Source organism: Castanea sativa, chromosome 4, assembly GCF_040712315.1.
Source record: "Castanea sativa cultivar Marrone di Chiusa Pesio chromosome 4, ASM4071231v1".
Classification (NCBI taxonomy): Eukaryota; Viridiplantae; Streptophyta; class Magnoliopsida; order Fagales; family Fagaceae; genus Castanea; species Castanea sativa.
In genome coordinates this window covers 43,725,419-43,748,212 of record NC_134016.1, presented here as the reverse complement: position 1 = coordinate 43,748,212, position 22,794 = coordinate 43,725,419, and the positions used below count along the sequence as shown (strand labels likewise).

At 39.3% G+C, this 22,794-nt stretch overlaps 1 protein-coding gene across 1 annotated transcript; it reads left to right on the top strand.

Annotated features, from left to right (window-relative positions):
- The first annotated feature begins 555 nt into the window (after nucleotides 1-555).
- On the top strand, nucleotides 556-3,492 carry LOC142630508 (uncharacterized). The gene is made up of 2 exons (XM_075804503.1): nucleotides 556-1,500; nucleotides 1,741-3,492. Exons 1-2 carry the CDS (start codon nucleotides 556-558, stop codon nucleotides 3,490-3,492), a joined length of 2,697 nt encoding a protein of 898 aa, XP_075660618.1.
- The last annotated feature ends 19,302 nt before the right edge of the window (nucleotides 3,493-22,794 follow it).

Below are 22,794 nucleotides of genomic sequence, written 5' to 3'. Positions count from 1 at the left end.
TATTTTACATACAATATTTTTATTAATCTGCCCATTATACAAGAATAATACTAATTTGTAATCATCGTGATGAAAATATTGTTCCATGGGACCGTGAAGCATCCATCTAGCAAGGAGAAATAATGTTAGATGATTAAATCAAAATGAAAACCCAATGGATTTATTTAAACTTGTTCGAACAAGGTTCACAGTGAATATTTTATAGAGAATGTGACGTAAAATTCAATTAACCATCAAATGGAGTGGATTTTTTTTTTTCTTTTGTATTCTGTGCATCATTACATGCATGATAAAACATTCTTACGCGAAAAGGCAAAGTCTTTTGTATTCTGTGCATCATTACCGTCATACCCAATCCTTGGATTAGAATTTAAATCGAAATAGAGAAATTCAAATATTGTTACTACAAGCTTGTAGCCCACAATATATGATTTGGCTCCTCTCATTGTTTCTCCCTAGCCTCAACTCAACCAACATTTTTAGTTCAAACACAACGAACCCCTCTTCCTTCGCATTCTTTCCTCCCTCTCATTCGACTTTTGTAGCGTAGCTGTAATGCCTCTAAATCCATGGAACACCCTCTTTTCCTTCTTAACAATCATCCTTCCCCTCCTGAATCCTTTTGTAGCTTTCGCTGTTAATCCACAAGGCGAAGCTCTTCTTTCATGGAAGCAAAGCCTGAATGGACCCACTGAGGCCTTGTCTAATTGGAACCCAACAGATGAAACTCCATGTGGGTGGTTTGGTATCACTTGCAACATCAACAAGGAGGTCGTGGAATTGGAATTAAGGTACTTGAGTTTATATGGTACAGTTCCAACTAATCTCTCTTCCTTGGTTTCATTAACCAAGGTTGTACTTTCTAGTACAAACCTCACGGGTTCAGTCCCAAGAGAGATTGCTATTCTACATGAACTGAATTACTTGGACTTGAGTGACAATGCGTTAACCGGTGAAATCCCATCTGAGATTTGCAACTTGCTTAAGTTCCAAGAAATCCACCTCAACTCGAACCAGTTGGAAGGCTCAATTCCGGTTCAAATCGGCAACCTCAAAAGCTTGAAATGGCTGACTCTCTATGACAACCAGCTCAATGGAGAAATACCCAGTTCAATAGGCAACTTGAAGAACCTCCAGGTGATAAGAGCCGGTGGAAACAAGAATCTCGGAGGCCTTATACCCCAAGAAATCGGGAATTGTACCGAGTTGACCATGCTAGGTCTAGCCGAAACAAGCGTCTCGGGTTTCCTTCCTCCGAGTCTTGGTCTCCTCAAGAAGCTTGAAACCATATACATCAGTACAACTCTCCTCTCCGGCCAAATTCCACCTGAAATTGGCGACTGTATCGCCCTCCGAAACATCTCACTCTCTAAAAACTCGCTCACCGGTTCAATACCGAAAAGTCTTGGAAACCTCAAAAATCTCCAAAAGCTTTTTCTCTGGGACAACAGCTTGGTGGGTACTATTCCATCAGAGCTTGGGAATTGCAAGAAGTTAACAGTTCTCGATGTTTCAGAGAACTCATTAACCGGAAACATTCCTCAAAGTTTCGGAAACTTATCGGCTTTGCAAGAACTCAATCTCCAAATGAATCAAATATCGGACAAAATTCCAGCACAATTAGAAAACTGTAAGGAGCTCACTTGCATCGACTTAGGCAACAACAGTATCGCCGGTACGATACCATCCGAAATTGGAAACCTTACGGAACTTCAGCTACTTTTCTTATATAAAAACAAGTTAGTGGGACCTATTCCATCGTCGATTTCCAAATGTCAAAATGTCAAAATTCTTGATTTGGCTTCTAACGGTTTGACTGGCAATATTCCCCCAAGAATCTTTCAGTTGAAGAAACTGAAAATAATCCAACTTTTCTCCAACAATTTATCTGGTGAAATACCGGAAAATATTGGAAACTGTTCGTCTCTATTTTGGTTCGAAGTTAGAGACAACAAGCTTACAGGGCCAATACCGAGAGAGATTGGGAACTTGGAAAATCTAGATATCTTGGATCTCAGTTTGAATCGAATTTCGGGAATTGTACCAGCCGAGATCTCAGGCTGCCGAAACTTGACGTATCTCAGTTTGCATTCTAATTTGATCACCGGAAACTTTCCTGGTAAGTTAAGCCGCCTTGTTTTGTTGCAGTTTGTTGATTTTTCGGATAATTTTATTGAAGGTACTTGGCCACTTCATGTACTTCCACGACACATTGCTTTCTTTTCAATCTCAAGGAACAATTTAAGTGGAGAGATCCCTTCCTCGATTTGCAATCTCTATTTTGTTAACTACCTTGAATTCTCTCATAATCATTTTAGTATGATTCCTCCATGTTTGGGAAATATGAGTGATCTCATAAATTTGGAACTGCAAAATAACAATCTTCATGGCACCATCCCAAAATTTGTAGAGTGCAGTAACTTGAAAAGTCTTAAACTAGCCGGCAATCAATTAGAAGGGTCATTGCCACGTTCATTGGTCAATTGCAAGAAATTAGAAATTCTAGACGTTGCTAACAACAAGGTTAATGGCACATTCCCTCATTGGTTGGTGAATCTTCCAGAGTTGCGGGTTCTCTTATTGCGATCAAACAACTTTCATGGTTCCATAGGCAATCACAAGACTAAATTCTCATTCCCTAATTTGAGAATTATAGACCTCTCTCACAATATGTTCCATGGTCATTTGCCATCAAACTTTTTCAAGTGTTTATCAGCCATGATGAATGGGAACATGGATAACGATGGATTGCAATACATGGGTGATGATTATTATTTTGTTTTGAGAAGATATATGGATGATTATAATTATTATTATGATTATTATGATTTTGTTACAATTGATGTTACAATTGATATTAAAGGGAATTATATTGATGTGGTGAAAATACTAACTATATTGACAACCATTGATTTTTCCAACAATAGTTTCAAAGGAGAAATTCCAAAGGTAATTGGAAAGCTTGGATCACTTAAAGGGCTAAATTTTTCACACAATAATCTTATAGGTCATATACCTATATTATTCGGAAATTTAACTAATCTTGAATGGTTAGATCTCTCCTCAAACAAGCTCACAGGCAACATTCCTATACAATTGACAGATCTTACATCATTGGAAATTTTAAATCTCTCAAAAAACCATCTTGTGGGATTGATACCTCAAGGTAAACAGTTCAATACATTTACAAATGCTTCTTATAGTGGAAACTTGGGTTTATGTGGATTTCCATTGACAAAAACTTGTGGCAATGATGAGGGACAACAACCACCACCATCACCAACCATCCAAGAAGATGATTTTGGGTTTGCAAATGGATTTCATTGGAAAGTTGTATTGTTGGGGTACGGATGTGGTTTCATGTTTGGATTAGGTATGGGATATCTTGTGTTCTCAAGTGAAAAACCAAAATGTCTCTTGAATATTGTTTATGGAGAACAACGCAACAAGGTGCGAAGATCCAAGAAGAATGCTCATGGAAGAATTAATTGAAGGAGAATTTTGCAGATACAAATAATGATTTCAGGTATATATTTATGCACTATTATATTAGAAAATACATTTTTTATTGAGTCATATTAGAAAATATTTTATTCAATAATTTTAGTTCTTTAAAAAATGCCCTTTTAAATTGTAAAGATGATTTTTCATTTTTAATTTATTTTCTACCAGTGAAAAATACCTGTTTTGTGTCTATGTTGAGGCTATTACCATATTTTATTTTATTTGTTATTATTATTATTATTTTAGGAGGCAACTCCTCTGTCTAGCTAATTAAGGTGTCAAATAATTGGGGGCATATTCTAAAACTACACTTAAAAAAAAATTATTATTACATCTTTCTAACTATTACCTACATTTTGCAGGACAAAGAAGATGTTGTTGGTTGGATCACTTGAAGAGTGGAGTTAATTTTACTAGTGCAAAGTAAGATGTTTTAATTAGGCACGTTTTATTTCAATTATGTTTCTCCTAGAGTTTTTTTTTTCCCAACCAAATGTGTTGAAATAAAACTTTATTTTGATATAACTAAGCTGTGATGCATTTTGGTTTTACTTTTATTTTTTTTCACTTTGTCTGGTTGGTAGATTATTTGTTATTGTTATTTTTAACTATTTGTTTGACCCTCATGGCTTACTCGGGTGATGAGCTCATTGGTCTAGGGTATGACATAAATTTGGAGGTTCCACTCTTAATCTATCACATTATCTATTCACAGGGAATTTTTGGGGGGGTTTTTTGGGGTATTTCATAAAAAAGGGAGTGGAATAATTTGGCCAAATATTATAACAACACTTCCTTATATCAAACAAACATAAAAATATTTCTAGCTGGACTGCTGTAGCATCATTTAGTTTTTTGGTTTAATTCCTGCTTAAAATGGTCATCTACTAAAGAATAAAAAAGAATAATAATTTTATTTGCATTTGCAAATTTTGCTAGAAATATTCAATGTAGACAAGAGTGGAATTTAAATTGAAGTCCCTATGAAAGTTGTTGAGTTTTCTCTTCTTTGTATACCACCTAATTTTGTAGAAAAAAAAATACATGTTTGTATCGCATACAAAACATACGCAGCGAAAAATTAACAGATCTACTTCATTCGCAATTAATAACATGCACTATGTAAGTTTCAGAATTTAAGAACAAGAGAGTTTTCCTTGGAGTGGTGAATTTCAAAAACATAAATCAAAAGCACTTGGAAACACTTTTAATCTTCACTCCGATTCCACTAACGTCCAAGAAGTGTGGTCTCTCAATCAGTTTAAGGAAGAAATAAAGAGTGGCATTCACTCATACATACACATTATTTCACAATAGTGTTGTTACTTACTAAATTCTGTATGTTTCTCTCTTTGTATCTAACTAATTATCTAATTGGGCTAGCCTTTTAGGTCTTTTCAATAGGGCTTAAGTATGGGACTTGGAGTGAGACCAACATGGACCAATAAGAAACTAGCTTCAATGGGCCTTGGGCTTTTCTGTCAACTTTTAACAAGTCCAAAGTTACCATTAACTATATTTAATACTACTGTATAAATATAGTTGCACTTTAGGCCTTATTTATAAATTATATCCCAAGACTTTATTGTACATGCAACCCCTTCATAAAATATTCGTAGTAATACAAAGTCACGAATATAGACTGCTACTTTGAAGATTACTACATCTTAATTCCTTGAGTACTCGGTTTAATCCTTTAAGTTATTCATCATATATTTATGAAATGTAATTTCATAAATATATACTTTAATAACTCCTTACTAAAGTGGTTAGGCCTAACACTCTGAATAACCAAACCCATTAAACTTATCTCAATGGAATATTTTGTATCTCCATTAAGAAATTATGAATTCCATCTTGAGAATAAATGTTCCATCAACACTAAATGTGGTTGTCCAACATACTGAGGTTTTGATCGTGATTTTAGACCTCACTCCTGATATATCAAAGCAACCTACACTTTATGATCAGGTCCATTATTCTCTCAGAATTAAAAGTTCATGCAAATAGAAGTCGTGAGCTTATTATTCATTTGACAATCGTTAGAAGAATAATAAATCTCACAGCGGTCCAGTTTAATATGTTTTAACTCTTAAAACATATCAATATACCAACTAGAAATCTCAATTTCCATGATCACGACAAATCATCTTAGTTGATATGTTATAGTCTTCGCAGATGAAATGTCCAATTTCATCATCGACTATGAACTAAAATTCTGAATTTACAAAGAACTTGTGATTTATATCTTCTGTGACTAAATCACATAAATCACATACTATGCATCTCATGAACTATATGATAATGTCCCACTATTCATGTTATCATTATTTTAGATAATAATAAAACAATTTTATTAATCACAACATTAAGTCATACATAATGTCATACACAGCATCATACAATAGGATTTAAGGGTATACATCTTAACAAATTCTTCAAACCGAATAGCTTGTTATGATTAAATACATTTTCATATATTTAAAAGTATATATATCTTTGGGACCTAGTGTAAAGAACATTTTCCAAGGGAGAAACAATTTAGAAAATGCACCTAGTGCTTTAAGGATTGACACTTATATGGTTAAAACACACATTGTTTAATCCATTATTCGTAGGGAAATTAGAGTAATTGTTTTATAAAGGTCTGTCAAATGTGTACAAGTTGCTTATTTATTTGACTGAGGCAAATTATTATGTGGATTTTCAAGGACAATTCATACAACCTAGCAAGATTCAATTAGGCATTTTTTGCCGACTTTTTTTAAGGAGTGTTCTTTATTGATATTAAACTGTGAAAGGATTAAAAAGTAAGCAACACACTTCAACAAAACACAACACACAAATAAATAATTTACCCTAAGATATGATGAAACTACAAAGACCAATAGTCTTACAAATTTCTTTAAGAAATCCACCGAAACTCTTAAATATCTTTTTCTTTGTAATTCAACATCTTTTTTTTTTCTTTGGGTATTAATTCATGATCAAACAGTCTAGAGACACACACTCTACCACAATTTGTACACATGTCAAGTTGTTATTAGATTAATTTGAGTGCTTTAAGTGATGGACCTATGTGTAAGTGATGTAATGCAATTATTAATTGATACCAAACAAGTTGTGGTAAAGTGTGTGCCAAAATACGTCCCTTAAAAAACACTCGAATCAACCAACGCGACGATGCCCAAGCATCAGTCAAAAACTGGCTTACAACAAAATTACAAAATTAGGGGGATTAGTACCTCCCTACAATTAATTCTTGTTTTAGTTAAAATATCAGCACAGTAGTTTCTTTCCTGATGAGCATGTTGGGGATGGACTTCCTAAAAATGTTGGATTAGTAAGTTGTAGTTAGAAATCACGGCGCTGCATGGATGACAATTAAAACACGAGTTTAAATTTTTTTTTTTTTTTTTTTTTTCATCCATAGCCTATTCAATGAGAAGCAATTCTCTCAGTTTCCTCTCTTATATGTGGAAATGCATTCCATATTCTTATGCAACAATTTAGAGGAAATTTTTAAATCAAACTTGTTAGAAGAAACTCTTGGACTTTTCAGCAAAAGCTGCACAGCAATAGCTGAGTGGCCCAAGTTGGGTAATGAGTTACTTGGGTAAGGCTTAAAAGACCGACAAGCACTGTGAGCTGAAATTGAGATGAGCCCAACTATGGCTTGATGAGCCCAACTGGCCTATAGCCATTTGATAAGCTTTGATGCTTCTGGCCTGTTCTCTTAAATAGGCTTTCTGTCTATAGTACTATGCCTGTATTGGCTTGCTAATTTCTTAATGCAATTTTCCTTTTAACAAAAAATGAAATAGATGAGCCCAACTAATTCAATGATCTGGTGAACCCATTACTAGGAACAAGCATTAATGTGGTGGGCCTGTTGGGTTGCCCGTTGAAGTTTTTTTTTTTTTAAGAATACTAAATATTTTTAACACACACTAAGAGAGGAGAAGGTTTTAAAGAAACTTACAATGGTGTGTGGAACTTAATAGGTTTTTTTACATTTTTTTTTTGGGTAAGACCATGTTAATCCAGTAATCCACACTTCTTGTACAGTACCACATGGATTTAGGAGAGGAGGTTATTGGATTCTAATAGTAAAAGAACAATGTTAATTGGTTCCAGTTAACTCAATTGGTAAAATCTCTGATGGTTGAAAAAGAGATCTGGGATTTAATCCGCGCCTATATTAGAAACCGATTGATGTCTTGATCTGATGATAAAAAGCTATCATCAGGAGCGGACGTCATAAGTTGAAACTCTCTCTAGAAAAAAAAAATAAGAACGTTCGAAAACAAATAATCTCTTATTGAGATGAACCCACTATAACCTCATTTACAATCATTTCTCTAGTTGTTAGCCTAATTCCATTCCAATCTCCCAAATTTTGAGAGCAACCATTGTACAAAATCCTCATTTGTTAACCATTGCACCTATCTAAAAATTCTCCTCTAGCTACCTCAGATCTAGTTGGAGGGCAGAACTAGTAATTCTGTTTCAAAATACTAGAAATTTGGCATTCACATTACTTGCAGCTTCAAGAATCATCCAGTAACCAAACTTATGCAATAATGCACCTTCAGGGTGCCAATTATCATGCCTAACGAATGTCTTACCACCATTAGTAATGGAATGTTTGACCCAAAAATTTACTCCAACCGCATGACCAATTTTGAGGAATTCTCCATTTCTATTTTATAAGGATGGTGTTTGAGATTATATGACTGAATAATCAATTGTTTATATTTTTTAAGTAGTGTCAAATTAATAATTACATGTAGATCCAAGTAAGAGTGTTCATTTAACCAACCAACCAACCTAATGCTTCATGTTGGTTTTTTCATGGGTTGATGGGTTTTATTTTAGGTTGGATTTTTTTTGGGGGGGGGGGGGGGGGGGACTTAGGTTGGATCAAATTTAGGTTGGCAAAGTTTTCAATATGATTAACCTGAAGTGACCCACATTATGTATAGTATATGTATTTTATTTGTTAGTTTGATTTATGTTGGATTTTAAGACTTTGCATAAAATTGCTAGTTCTATTTATTTTAATTAGTTTTAAAAGAGATTGAATATTATGCCCAATTGTGTAAATTAAAATAAATAAATGGGTTTAGATAGTTGAATAGTAGTTTTTTTCCCCCTTAAGCGACAAAATGGCTCCTACATGATGATGTAAATCAACTTGAGTTGGGTTAGTTTTTAGAGCTAACATGGGTTGAGTTGGATTGGAGATTTCCAAATCTAAAGGTTGTGCTATGATATGCACTCTTCATAGTCTAGGTTGAATAAGAGATTATTACAAAAACAAGAGTGAAAACTCAATTTTATTAGCTTACAACAATTGAGTTGGGTTGGTTTTTAGAGCTAACATGGGTTGGGTTGGATTGGAGATTTCCAAATTTAAAGGTTGTGCTATGATAACCACTCTTCATAGTCTAGGTTGAATCAGAGATTATTACAAAAATAAGAGAGAAAACTCAATTTAATTAGCTTACAACAAAGTGAAGGAGTGTTGGGGGGGGGGGGGAGGGGGGGAGGACTTGAACCCAAGTTCTCTTTAGTGAGAGAATCCATTAATGTAGCTGAAACACAAGAATCTCTCTTCAAATGTTGTGAAGTAAATGATTAAAAAAGCTAGTCACCTCTCATTCATGGCTAACTTCACATTGTTAATTATAAGAGTTTGCATCTCTCTTCAAATATTCTTGAGAAGTTTATAAAAGAGCCTATTCTCAAGGTGGCATTATTGCTCCCTTTATGTGAGCAAACGATCTTGAATCTTGCACATTTAGTCTTGAATCATGTGATTGACAAGATAGTTTTGTAAATTAACAAATAACAGAGGAAATTCAAAATCTAGAGTGTTTCTACACTTCTACTACTACGTACTATTCCACAACTTTTTATCACAATTCTATCGTAGCAAACTATGAGTAGTTATTTATCTATCAGTTGGACCTAAATAAAAAATAAAATCCCAATGAACCAAGTTTTTCCAATCTAATGTAGAGAGTGTCCGTTAGACCAAAATAAAAAATATCCCAATAGAGTGTCACATTTTGAGGTTTTTGGCCTCTTTAAATGATGCTTACAAATGAGTGTAGTGATGTATGGTAATTATATCAATGAATATATAATTTATGTGATTATTTAATATACCAATGTGTATTTCTTTTTCCTCAAATAATGTAGGATCTTACAATCTACAATCCGATTTTACGATCTACAATCCCACCTACCTCCCATGATCCTATGTAGGATCTTGATTTTGACAACCTTGAATGCAGTTGATAATTGATTCTAAGTGTCAACAAAATATAGTAGTGTATTTGTGTGCATCGAATTAGTTTTGACTAAAGCCAGACCAAAATTTATAGTTGGTAGAGAGAGCAATCAATATTTGATGATCAATTATGTATATCAACCAAAATCAAGACAAACCAAACATGAGTAATAGAAAAGACTCAAGCGCAAAGGAGCCCTGTAGTAAATTTAGATATGACTCATGTCAGTAAGCTGATCTCACCTCTAATATTTATGATAAAACTTTTATTTAAAAAAGATTGTTAAATCATAACGGTTTATTTCATAGAAAACACTTACGAGTAGCTTATCTAAAAATAAGAAAACACTCATTAATTAGTAAAAACATCTTCCAATGTAAGCCTTGATTTTATTTATCTTGAGACTTTTAGACCACAAACTCTTGCTTTGTGACCTTTGCTATAAATACTTGAAAGAAAGTATGGTCATTTTAATTGGATTTGACTCATCATCTTAGAGACTTTTAGTGTTCGTTTGGGAACAGCTTATTTAGCTGAAACTGAAAACTTTTTGCTGAGAGTACTGTAAATAAAGGCAAAAGTTAATTGAATATTATAGTAGAACCCATGAATAGTACCAAAAAGTCTAGTAGGACCCATAAATAGTAACAAAAATAAGCTAAAATTGTATATAAGTTGAAATTTTTAGCTTGTCCCAAACGCACACTTAATTAGTAAATTTTACAGATCAACACCAATTAAAAATAGAACGTATGTGTTACGTATTTGGAGTAGACTCATGTACTTAGAAATTTGGCTGTGAAGAAGGATGAGTGAAAGATGGTATTAGGTGATTCATAACACAGACACGAAATAATACCTAGCTTGGGTAAAAGTTGTAACCAAAGGAGTAGTTTGATCTTTTTTATACAAGCAAACCAATAGGCTGGGGAAATTCTTCCCCTCTTAAGTGAATAAACATATGCTATCAAGGCTTTTATTTAAAGGAATCAAACTCATTTGGGAAAAAAAAGAAGTTGTACCCATTGATTATCTAAGCGAAAATGGGGATATACCCCTTTCGGCTAAAAATTCCAGCAAAATGTCCCATTTCTGGAACTATTTAGGGATATGCTCTTATTTTGAAACTCGATTTTCTTAAAATCGAGTTTCAGTGTAGAACTCGAGTTCCTTGAAAATTTTCAAGTGGAACTCGAGTTCTACAAAATATATATATAAGATTGATTTGGCTATAACTCGATTTTGAGAAAATTGAATTTCAAAATATGGACATATCCCTAAATAGTTTCAAAAATTGGGCATTTTGGTGAAATTTTTGGCCGAAAGGGGTATATTCCCATTTTTTCCAATTATCTATTAAGAATAGTAGCTCAAGCTTTTGGCTAATAAAACATATTTTCTAAATGATTTCTTCCTGCATCTAAAGTCTAAACATGGAACACGTAGACAATGTCTGATCAGTGTAATTTTAAGATAATTGTTTTAGTACTCTACCAAATTGATTTTTCAAAGAGCCTAAAGTAGCTCTTATTTAATCGGCCACCACCGACACCGGTTGTCAATTGGAGGTTGAGGCGGAAGGTTTAGGGGAGGAGATGAATCTAAAGTTTAGATTTTTTTTTTTAGTTGCTTTTTAGAAACCATTATTTTAGTGGTTTTGTTAGTAAATCAATGACATGACATATTCTGAATTTATTATAAAAGAAGTGTTAAAATTAAAGTGACTTTATACGATAGAGTTTTCCTAAGAACTATAAAAGATCTCGATCTATATAAGACAACCTCATCATCATTGTTTGCACACTTTTGCACAAAACAATAATGCTACAAAAATATTCATTCAAAACAGAAAAAATAAATAAATTAACCCATACCACACACATGTCCATTTATATATTTACTCAAAAAAAAAAAAAAAAAAAACTATGACATATGATGACTCTTGGTTTTGCCTTCGTAGAAAAGATAACGAATTTGATTTAAAGCTTTAGGATATAAAGCGATTATTTATCATTTTCTTTCGTAAGAAAACAAATGATCTCCGTTTATTATGTCTAAATTTATAAAGTAGGCACATTTAATTTGTACACATGATGTTTTTGCATTTTACAAGATTGTTGTCAAGCATAGAGTTCCATAGTATCATATTCCTTATGCAAATATTAACAACAACAACAACAACAATAATAATAATAATAATAATAATAATAATAATAATAATAATAATTATTATTATTATTATTATTATTATTATTATTATTATTATTATTATTATTGTTGTGGGAGTTAAAAGTTCCCGAATAAACATTTGGGCTTGGAGCTTTATTGACGGATACCAGTTTGTTTTTGATTAAGGCCTCTAGGCCCACAAGTTGGTCTACGCTATAAAGGTCCGAGAAGTTGTCCAAGGAAGACTGTCTTCTCGGACAAGCCCAGCAATGATTCTAAGACTTGCTAAATGGGTTAGAGGCAAAACTCTGGAAGAACTGGTGGGTAAGAGGGTGATCAAACACCCTTTAGAAGCAGAGACATGTGAGAAATATCTAAGGAAAAGGATGCTACCTCCACATTAAAGACCCTGCATCTACCTCCTTGGCCACATTAATGGGGAAATGACCCCTGAACAGTAGAAGTCAGCCTTCTTGCTATTGTTTGAAGACTTCCGGAGGGTGGTGGATGGGACATGTGTCTAAAAGGGTAATTTGTGCTACACGTGAAGGATGGAGGGAAGAAGAAGAATGATATAAAGGGAAAGGAAAGGGCATTGAAAGGGAAAAAAAAAAAAGAAAAAAGAAAGGAGGAAGAAAGAAAGTGTTGTAGACTTCTTTTTTAATCTTAAGCTACTATACAAAGAAAGAAGAGTAATATAAAACTTCCTCGGCTTACATCCGAGGAGGATTTCTCGCTGTTTTTACCCTTTGATTGTGTGTGAAGAGGCAATCTAGCCCTCCATTTGTAATCCAATATTCATAAGAACTAGGTTTCAAGCACGCACTCTACAAATTTTATTGGTTAAAACTCATTGGGCCTGAGCCCGCGTCTATCTTTGGGCCCAGGTGCAATTGTGCGCTTACAATTGGCGCCGTCTGTGGGAATCTAGTGTTGAAGGAACCAGAACACCATGGCAGGCTTAGGCTCACACCATGAAGAATCTCAGGGATCACAACCTGAAGATCTTTTTGAACGTCTTGAGCGCCGAAGGGATCGAGAGGGAAGCGTTCACACTGCATATCCTAGCGCGAGTCACGCCTGCGGTGGAGGCAGTGCCACCCATGAAGATGATGCTAAGGCCATGCAGAGGGAGATAAACCACCTCAAGAAGAAGCTGCGTCGCGTCAGACGAAGGCATGCTTCACCCCCATCTAATCCTTCTTCTGGGGAATGCCAGGGAAGTAGTTACAGTTCAAGGTCCTGGTCGCCCCCTAGCAAAACTTCCTCTCGCGAAGAGGATGACCTGTTAGGTCGTAGGCACAGGAGGCTCCCCTCCAGGGGCTTGGGGAACGACGCTATGAGCCGGGCATTACACCAACTCTCCAAATCACCATTCTCGCGTAGGATTGAGAATGTGAGGCTCCCCATGCGGTTCACTCAGCCCACCTTCACCATTTATAATGGCCGAAAAAACCCGGTGGAACATGTGAGCCACTTTAATCAGAGAATGGCGGTGCATTCCCACAATGAGACCTTGATGTGCAAAGTCTTCCCTTCTAGCTTGGGACCTGTTGCTATGAGATGGTTCAATGGCCTAAAATCGGGGTCCGTCGATTCGTTTGGAGAACTTACTAGAGCGTTTGCGTTACGATTTATTACATGCAGCAAAGTTCCTCGGCCGTTGGATTCACTTTTATCTATGGCCATGAGGGAGGGTAAGACGTTGAAAGCATACTCCGACAGGTATTGGGAGATGTTCAATGAGATAGATAGAGATTTTGGCGAGGTAGCTATTAATACTTTTAAAGTGGGCCTTCCCACCAATCATGATTTAAGGAAATCCTTGACCAAAAAGCTCGTACGGAGTGTATGTCGCCTTATGGATCGCATTGACGAGTATAAGAGGGTGGAAGAAGACCAACAGTAGGGGAGGGTAAGGCGAAGGTTATCCCGCAGGAGAAAAGTGATTTCAGGTCGGACAGATATCACAATAATAAGCCGAGGAGAGATTACTCAGGGTAGCTTGGCTCGGCAACTCCTCAGGCTGTTAATACTGTATTCCGAGAGCCAGTGCACCAGCTGCTGGAGAAAGTTCGTAAGGAACCCTACTTCAGATGGCCTAGTAAGATGGTAGGAGACCTTGCGAAGTGGAATCAGAATCTCTTTTGCCAGTACCACCAGGATGTAGGTCATACCACCGAGAAGTGTTGGACCCTCTGGAACCACCTGGAGCAACTCGTTAGCGAGGGGAAATTACAGCAGCACCTATACCAACCTAATGGGCAAGGTAATCAGTCTGGCTCGAAGAATCAGAAGAATAATTCATCTCGGCCGTCCTTGGGAACGATAAATGTTATCTTCGCTTCACCTGGCAGGACCGGTTCATGTCCCACCAGGGTGCTGGCAGTTTCACACTCCCAGGCCGAGGAGTCAGGCGTGAGACCGAAGAGGCTGAGAGTGAATCTGCCCGTTTTGGGATTTTCGGAGGAGGACAAGGCTGGGACCATCCAACCCCATGATGACGCCTTGGTAGTCACTTTGAGAATAGGCAATTACGACGTCAGGAGGGTGATGATTGACCAGGGCAGCGGGGCAGATATTATGTACCCTGACTTGTTTAAGGGGCTGAAATTGAAATTGGACGATCTCACCCCTTACGACTCGCTGTTAATAAGTTTTGAAGGAAATGTCGTTATACCAAAGTGACAGATTCGGTTGCCCGTGCAACCTGGCTCGGAAACGGTTGAGGTGGATTTTATTGTAGTCGACGCATATTCCCCATACACAGCCATTCCTGCCAGGCCCTGGTTACACGCTTTGGGTGTTGTCTCCTCCACATTGCATGTTAAGGTAAAGTTTCCTTCGGGGGAATACATCGAAGAAATTCTGGGCAACCAATCAGTGGCCAGGCAATGCATGTCGGCTGCGGTACTACATCAGGCCGGAACAGAGTCCTCAGCCTCGGTCGTTAAGGACTTATAGCAATTAACGACTCTGGATGCGCCCGACGTGGTGACAGCAGAGGAAGCCACATGCGAAGACTTGGAGAAATTTTTGATAGCTGATGATCCTGAAAGGTTCTTTCAAGTTGGCATATGTTTACCATACTAGGAGAAGATGGAGTTGTTGGAATTTTTGAAGGACAACGTCGATGTCTTTGCCTGGGATCCCTATGAGGCTCCGGGGGTAGACCCGAGCTTCATTTGTCACCATTTGAACGTCAACCCTGCTATTGTTCCTAGAAGGCAGCCGCCTCGGCGTTCCTCTAAAGAGCATTCCGAGGCTGTTAAAGAGGAAGTGCTCAAGCTCAAAAGGGCCGAGGCTATAAAGGAAGTTTTCTATCCAGAGTAGTTGGCGCATATGGTCGCGGTGAAAAAGAAGAGCGGGAAGTGGAGAGTATGTGTAGACTTTACAAATTTAAACAAAGCCTGCCCAAAAGACTCGTTCCCTATGCCACACATTGATCAACTTGTGGATGCCACAGTCGGACATCCTCAGATGAGCTTTTTGGATGCCTTCCAGGGTTATCATCAAATTCCATTGGCGGCGGAGGATCAGGAGAAGACTGCTTTTATTACTCCAACAGGGAACTATCACTATAAGGTTATGCCGTTCGGATTGAAGAATGCTGGGGCCACGTACCAAAGAATGATGACCAGGATGTTTGAGTTGCAACTAGGAAAAACCATTGAGGTATACGTGGACGACATGGTAGTGAAAAGTAAGACAGTACCTTCGCACGTGAAAGATTTGAACGACACCTTCCAAGTACTTAGAAAGTACAAGCTGCGCCTTAACGCCTCAAAGTGTTCTTTTGGTGTGGGTTCCGGAAAGTTCCTACGTTATATGGTTACTCATAGAGGGATAGAAGTGAACCCGGCACAAGTTAGAGCCATTCAAGGCTTACAGCCACCTCGGAATCCAAAAGAAGTTCAGAAGTTAACCGGAATGATCGCTGCTCTCAGCAGGTTTATTTCTCGGTCAGCTGACAGGTGCAGGCCTTTCTTCCAACTGTTGAATAAGTGGAAAGGGTTCCAGTGGTCCGAGGACTGTGTTGTAGCCTTCCAACAACTTAAGGAATATCTTTCCTAGCCACCCATTATGTCTCGGCCTGAGGTAGATGAGATCCTATTTGCGTATCTGGCAGTGGCCGTCCATGCGGTCAGCTTGGTCCTCATAAGGGACGATAGTGGGGTGCAAAGACCGGTCTACTATGTCAGTAAATCCTTGAATGAGGCCGAGGTGCGTTACCTACTTTTGGAGAAGGCACTTCTAGCCGTAGTTCATACCACGCGGAAGCTTCCTTACTATTTCCAATCCCACACCGTTGTAGTTTTAACCCAACTGCCTCTTAGGTCGGTGTTACAAAGTGCTGACTACTCTGGAAGGGTGGCTAAATGGGGAACTATTTTGGGAGCCTTTGATATTAAATACATACCACGCACCTCGGTGAAGGGCCAGGTTCTTGCAGATTTGGTGGCAGAGTTTGCTGAACCATTGTTGGAAGAAACTGTGAAGGAATCACAAATGGATGAGAAATCAGTTGGCGTGATTACGAACAAAGGACCTTCGCTTTGGAACGTATCCGTTGATGGCGCGGCTAACCAAAGAGGGTCTGGTATCGGACTTGTTTTGATGTCCCCTGAGGGAATCGTTTTTTAAAAATCTTTGAGGTTAGCGTTCTCGGCGACTAATAACGAGGCCGAGTACGAGGCAGTCTTGGTCGGCATGGACATGGTGTATAGGATGGGCGGAAAGCAAGTTCATATGTTCTTGGATTCTCAGTTGGTGGTCGGCCAGGTTACGGGGACCATGGAGGCTAGGGATCTAAGAATGTAGGAGTATCTGACCCAGGTCAAGTGTTTACAATTGAAATTTGATTCTTTTATCCTTTCTCACGTTCCCAGAGGTGGAAACACACATGCAGACTCACTGGCCACCTTGGCAACGTCCTCGGCTCAGTGTCTGCCTAGGATTATCCTCGTGGAAGACCTGCTAGAACTCACTCTGACCACTTTTGGGGCCGCCTGTGTCCATCTGATAAGGCCTGGACCTAGTTGGATTGACCCTATAGTATCTTTTTTTAAAAACGATGTTCTTCCCGAGGACAAGTCTGAAGCAAATAAGATCCGTCGAAAGGCCCTTCGTTTCTGGCTATCCGAGGATCAGAAACTGTATAAACGTTCCTTCTCCGGACCATACTTGTTATGCGTGCACCCTGAGCAAGCAGAGGCGCTTTTGGAAGAATTGCATGAGGGAATTTGTGGAAGCCATACCGGGGGAAGGTCCTTAGCCCATAGGGCTCTGACTCAGGGATATTGGTGGCCCAATATGTAGAGGGAAGCTCAAGATTATGCAAGAAAATGTGACCAGTGCCAAAGGTTCGCTCCCAACATTCATCAGCCTAGGGGAACCCTTAACCCTCTGTCCAGTCCTTGGCCTTTCGTTCAATGGGGATTGGACATAGTAGGTCCTTTTTCGAGGGCTGTAGGAAACAAGAGGTGGCCACTTGTGGGAACCGACTATTTCACCAAATGGGTCAAGGCTGAACCCTTAGCAAATATTAGGGACGTCAATTCCAAGAAGTTTATTTGGAAGAATATCATCACTAGATTTGGGGTACCACACACAATCATTTCGGACAACGGTGTTCAATTTGATAGTAGAGCTTTCAGGAAGTAGTGCAGTGACATGGGCATCATAAACAGATACTCCACTCCAGCCTATCCTTAGGGAAATGGGCAAGCCGAGGCCGTCAACAAGGTCATAGTCAGTGGCCTCAAGAAAAGGCTGGACGATGCGAAGGGCAGATGGGTAGAGGAATTACCACACGTCTTATGGACGTATCGAACTACACCGCGCAGGTCCTCTGGAGAAACACCATTCTCCAGGACCTACGGCACCGAGGCTGTGATACCCTTAGAATCTGGTTTCCCCACCCTGAGGACGAGCTCTTTCAGTCCAGAAAATAATGGTGGCCTCCTAGAGAAAGGCCTGGATTTAGTTGAGGAATGGCGAGAGGCAGCCATGGTCCAAATGGCTTATTATCAGCAAAAGCTTAAACGAGGGTATGATGCCCACGTAAAGTTAAGGCCGCTGGCGCCTGGGGATCTAGTGTTGAGAAAAGTTATGGGTACTGTCAAAAACCCAGCATGGGGAAAGCTCGGACCCAATTGAGAAGGACCCTATCGGATCATCTCTGTAGCGGGCATAGAATCATATCGGCTAGTTGATCTAGATGAAAAAATTGTACAACGCCCCTAGAATGTAAACAACCTTCGAAGGTATTATTATTAATAAAAGGAACTTTTATTATTCACGGTTCAATTTATGAAGATGTGTTTAGATTTATCTCTTACATATTATTAAATGTCAAACAGAAACTTGGTGATGCATAGTCCTCGGACTACATACCTTGTGAAAATTGATATCTTATCATTTGTTAAACAGAACCTTAGTTATGCCGGGTCCATAGACCTTCTACTTTGGGGAAATTAACATCTTAAGTTACTATTATTAAGTGTCAAATAGAAACTTGGTGATGCATGGTCCTCGGACCACATACCTTGTGGAAATTGATATCTTATGATTTGTTAAACAGAACCTTAGTTATGCCAGGTCCATAGACCTTCTACTTTGGGGAAATTAACATCTTAAGTTACTATTATTAAGTGTCAAACAGAAACTTGGTAATGCATGGTCCTCGGACCACATACCTTGTGGAAATTGATATCTTATCATTTGTTAAACAGAACCTTAGTTATGCCAGGTCCATAGACCTTCTACTTTGGGAAAATTAACATCTTAAGTTACTATTATTAAGTGTCAAACAGAAACTTGGTGATGCATGGTCCTCGAACCATATACCTTGTGGAAATTGATATCTTATGATTTGTTAAACAGAACCTTAGTTATGCCGGGTCCATAGACCTTCTACTTTGGGGAAATTAACATCTTAAGTTACTATTCTTAAGTATCAAACAGAAACTTGGTAATGTATGGTCCTCGGACCACATACCTTGTGGAAATTGATATATTATTAAGTGTCAAACAGAAACTTGGTGATGCATGGTCCTCGGACCACATACCTTGTGCAAATTGATATCTTATCATTTATTAAACAGAACCTTAGTTATGCCGAGTCCATAGACCTTCTACTTTGAGAAAATTAACATTTTGAGTTACAGATTCTTAAGCATCAAGCAGAAAGTTGGTATTGCAAGGTCCTCGAACCCCATATTTTGGTGAAATTAATGTTTCAAGTTACAAATTCTAAGTATCACGTTGATATGCGCGGTTCTCGGCCCATATGCCTTGTGCAAATTGATGTCCTACTTACTATCAAAACAAAGTTTGTTTATGTTTGATCTCTACATGCCTCAAATTGAACTCTAAGTTAGTTTGTTGAGTGTTATCATTGCGTTGCACAGGTTATACTCTTAAGGTGTAATTTGTAAAGCACAAGTTAAACATGTGTACAGTTGTTAAAGTTACGACAGATCAACTATTGGAACTGAAGTTAGTTGTTTCATTCTTTCTTTCTTCATGTGTTAATGAGAGCCCTTATGGTAAAAATAAAAATAACATTAATACAATTCAAACGAAAGGCAAACAAGACAGATTTTCTCTAATTGTTCTTGATATACATTACAAAGGTAAATCGCAGTTACAGAAAAAATGAAGAAGTCCTAGGTTCGGCCCTAAGCTTTTGGAAATGGGTCTTGTTGGGAAGTACTGGTGCCCTTAGTACTCTTCAGTTCCATTTCAAATGAAGACAGGACTTGTTTTCCTTTATTCGCTGTAGTTGGTGGGGGGACAATGGGCTCGGCACTTTGACTCGTGGCCTTCTCCTCACCTTCACCATGTTCCTTCTCTTTATTGGAACCTATAAGTTCTGTAGGAGCTGGAATGGGCTCTGGGTTCACTGAAGGGGATGCAGAGAGAGCTGTCTCAGGGGCAAGAACGACAGCAAGAGCCTCTTCTATCTCCTGTATGTCCAGGGGAAGCCATATGTTCTCGCGCCTCCTCAGCTTGGAAGTTGAGGAGATCCCTGCTGCAGTTAAGGCTTCCCCCCAAACCTGCTAGCAGTATTCTCGGTACAATGCCGCGAATTCCTCTGTCAGCTGGTTTTTTTGTGGCCGCCACCCCTTCGGCGTAAGCTGCTTTCTTCGCGGCCTCCAGCGAGCTTTTGTAGGTACGAGCCTCGTCCTTCATCTTCGCAAGCTCCTTCTCAAGGTCAGAGTGGTCCTGCTGAGCCTTGGATAGCTCTTCATCCCTTTGATGAAGAAGCTTACGCTGCCCCTCTACTTGGGTTTTCATAGTCCTCAAACTGGCCTCAGCGCCATCTCTTTCTCTTTTTAAATTCGCTAGCTGAGAAGTGGGCTTCTCGTTCTCCGTGAGGGCCTAGCCTAGGGACTTCTCGGTTTCCAACCGAAGCTCCAGTTCCAGTCCAGCTTTCTTCCGAGAATCCTCCACGAACTTCTCGGCGGTAAAGACTTCCTGGATGGCCTGCGACAGAATATCAAAAGGTCGAACACATAAAAATGTTTACTAATAGTTAGATGCGATAAAGGAAAATGAATATAAGTAGACAAGTAAAGTGAAGATAGGAGTTAAAACTTACCAGGGCCAAGTCCCTTTTTAGTGAAAGGAACAGGTTGGACTGGTTCATTTTTTCCAAGGCCTTCATGTCCTTGGGCAACAGGAGAGGACGTTCCAAGGCATCGGCCAGGTGAAGAGCATGGCCTTGTTGGAACATCCTGATGTTGGACTGGCTAGAGATTGGTGCCCCGTCCAGCTTCAGCTCGGGAGACCACGTAGCCGGTGCTCGGCGTACTTCGGCAAGATCCTTTATCTCCCCGCTTTCTACTAAAGGAGCACGTCCCTTGCCTTTGTCCAGTTTCTGTTGCTGGGGTTGCTGTTGCTGTTGCTTCAGCTTCTTCTTCCTTTCCTCACCAGCCTCCTCGGTCTCTCCCTTCCTCTTCTTCTTGGGCTCCTCGATGGAAGGCTTGGGATCGGACATAGGAGGGGGTGGTGACAAGGATAGAGGAACTTGAGATCCCCCTGCTCCTTTCTTGGCGACTCTCTCGCCCCTCTTGTGCATTAACCATTTTAGCACGTCCGACATTTCCTCTTCGGAGCTGAAGTCGGGGTGGGCAACTACTAAACCTACAATCCCGGAAGTCTCGGCGGGCTCGTCCTCCTCGTCCGAGAGTACAACAAACGGGTTCCTTCGGGGCCTTTCAATGTCCTCAAAATGGAACTGGTCTATCTCCTCGTCCAACGAGTGCAGCGAGGAGGCTTCTTCTTCTGGGACGGTGGTCGTTCGGGAGTTTGCCGAGAGTGGAACTGTCGCAATAGGGCGCGTATACAGGATGGTATTTGGTTTGTCGGCAATATCGTGGTCGGAGAGAAAGTGCGGCCTTGTTACGTTTATCCTTTTGCTTCGCCTATCCCCCGCGATAATCGCATTTTCTATCTCTTGGAAGTCTGTTGATATAGGGTCGTATCCTAATATCAAGTGTGTCGCTCTCACTTGCAAATCTTCACTCACGAAGACTTCTGATCGGAGGACACGGTTCAAGTCGGCGATGTTATAGAAGCTGAGACGGGGGCGCACGTGTTGTTTATCTGCAAGGAAAAACGTCCGAGAAGAAGGACATGGTCAGACTGGTGATAAACATCAAAGCAAAAGGAAATAATGTGCGATAAAAGTTAAAAAATGGTAAAGGTAGTGGGATGGAATTAGGGGTTAGTAAATCTAATTCCTAAGAAGTCACACCTGGATCACCCCATTCGACTGGGCAGTGGAGACCGTCATACCAGTTCCCTGAGGCGATAAGGTAGTCGTCCTTCATGCCTTTGTTGGATTTGGGCAGACACGAGATCAACCTAACTACACTAGACTGCGACTTAATGTAATAACCTACTTTTGTAAGTTTGTGGCATTCGTACATGAAGGCAACATCGTGCCATGTGAGGTTCAAGCCCATCTGCTCATTTAGAGCGTCGACACTTCCTAAAACCCTAAACACATTTGGTGCGCACTGGTCTGGGCATATCCTATGGTTGCGGAGGAATTCCCTAGTCACACTTCTCATAGGGAGAGTCATTCCACCTTCAATGAAGGCGATCATGGGAATGATGACTTCCCTCATTTTTCTAGAGCCTCCTACGGCTTCTACTGGGAGGTATTTTAGACCTATGTCATTAGGAATTTGATACTTGGCCCTAAACCCTTCCATACCAGTGTCGGTATCTATTAGGCACTTGAATCTACCCATTTAGGAGAGGTGAAAATACAAGTTTTGAGAAGAAAAGAAGTTAAGAGTGGAGTTGAGGACAGAATCCGAGAAGGGAGGAGCAAAGAAAGCAAGAACTTACGGGGTTTGGTTATGCAAGTCTTCACGAGTTTCTGGAGAAAAAAGGTTATGATTGATGCGTTGATATGATTGAATTCTGAAAGAAATGAATGGAGGCGCGGGTTTCCAAGTGTTTTGACGTGCGGGAGGCGGCCTCGAAATTAGATTTTTCTTGCTCAAATTTTCAGGGGGTGACCTGGACCCTTAGATGTTCATCTCACCGTTAAACGTGGGGAACAGGGTGTAACTTGCGGTCATAAATGCGTGCATTCCGAATTTCGAAGCGTCAAAAACGTTTTTCAGGGAACGAAAGGACCCGCACCAGCGTGGTGGTCTGCAAAGCGTGTGGGAGGTATTCTGGTTGGATCAAAACTCTATTTCTCTCCTCGGATGGATGGAAAAAATAAAGTTTTGAGGGGCTATTGTGGGAGTTAAAAGTTCCTGAATAAACATTTGGGCTCGGAGCTTTACTGATGGAT

Bases quoted from the DNA above. Each gene is read 5' to 3' on its own strand.
- LOC142630508 (XM_075804503.1), top strand. From the start codon at position 556: ATGCCTCTAAATCCATGGAACACCCTCTTTTCCTTCTTAACAATCATC. The intron at 1,501-1,740 runs GTTCTCGATGTT...TATAAAAACAAG, and splicing joins GGAATTGCAAGAAGTTAACA to TTAGTGGGACCTATTCCATC.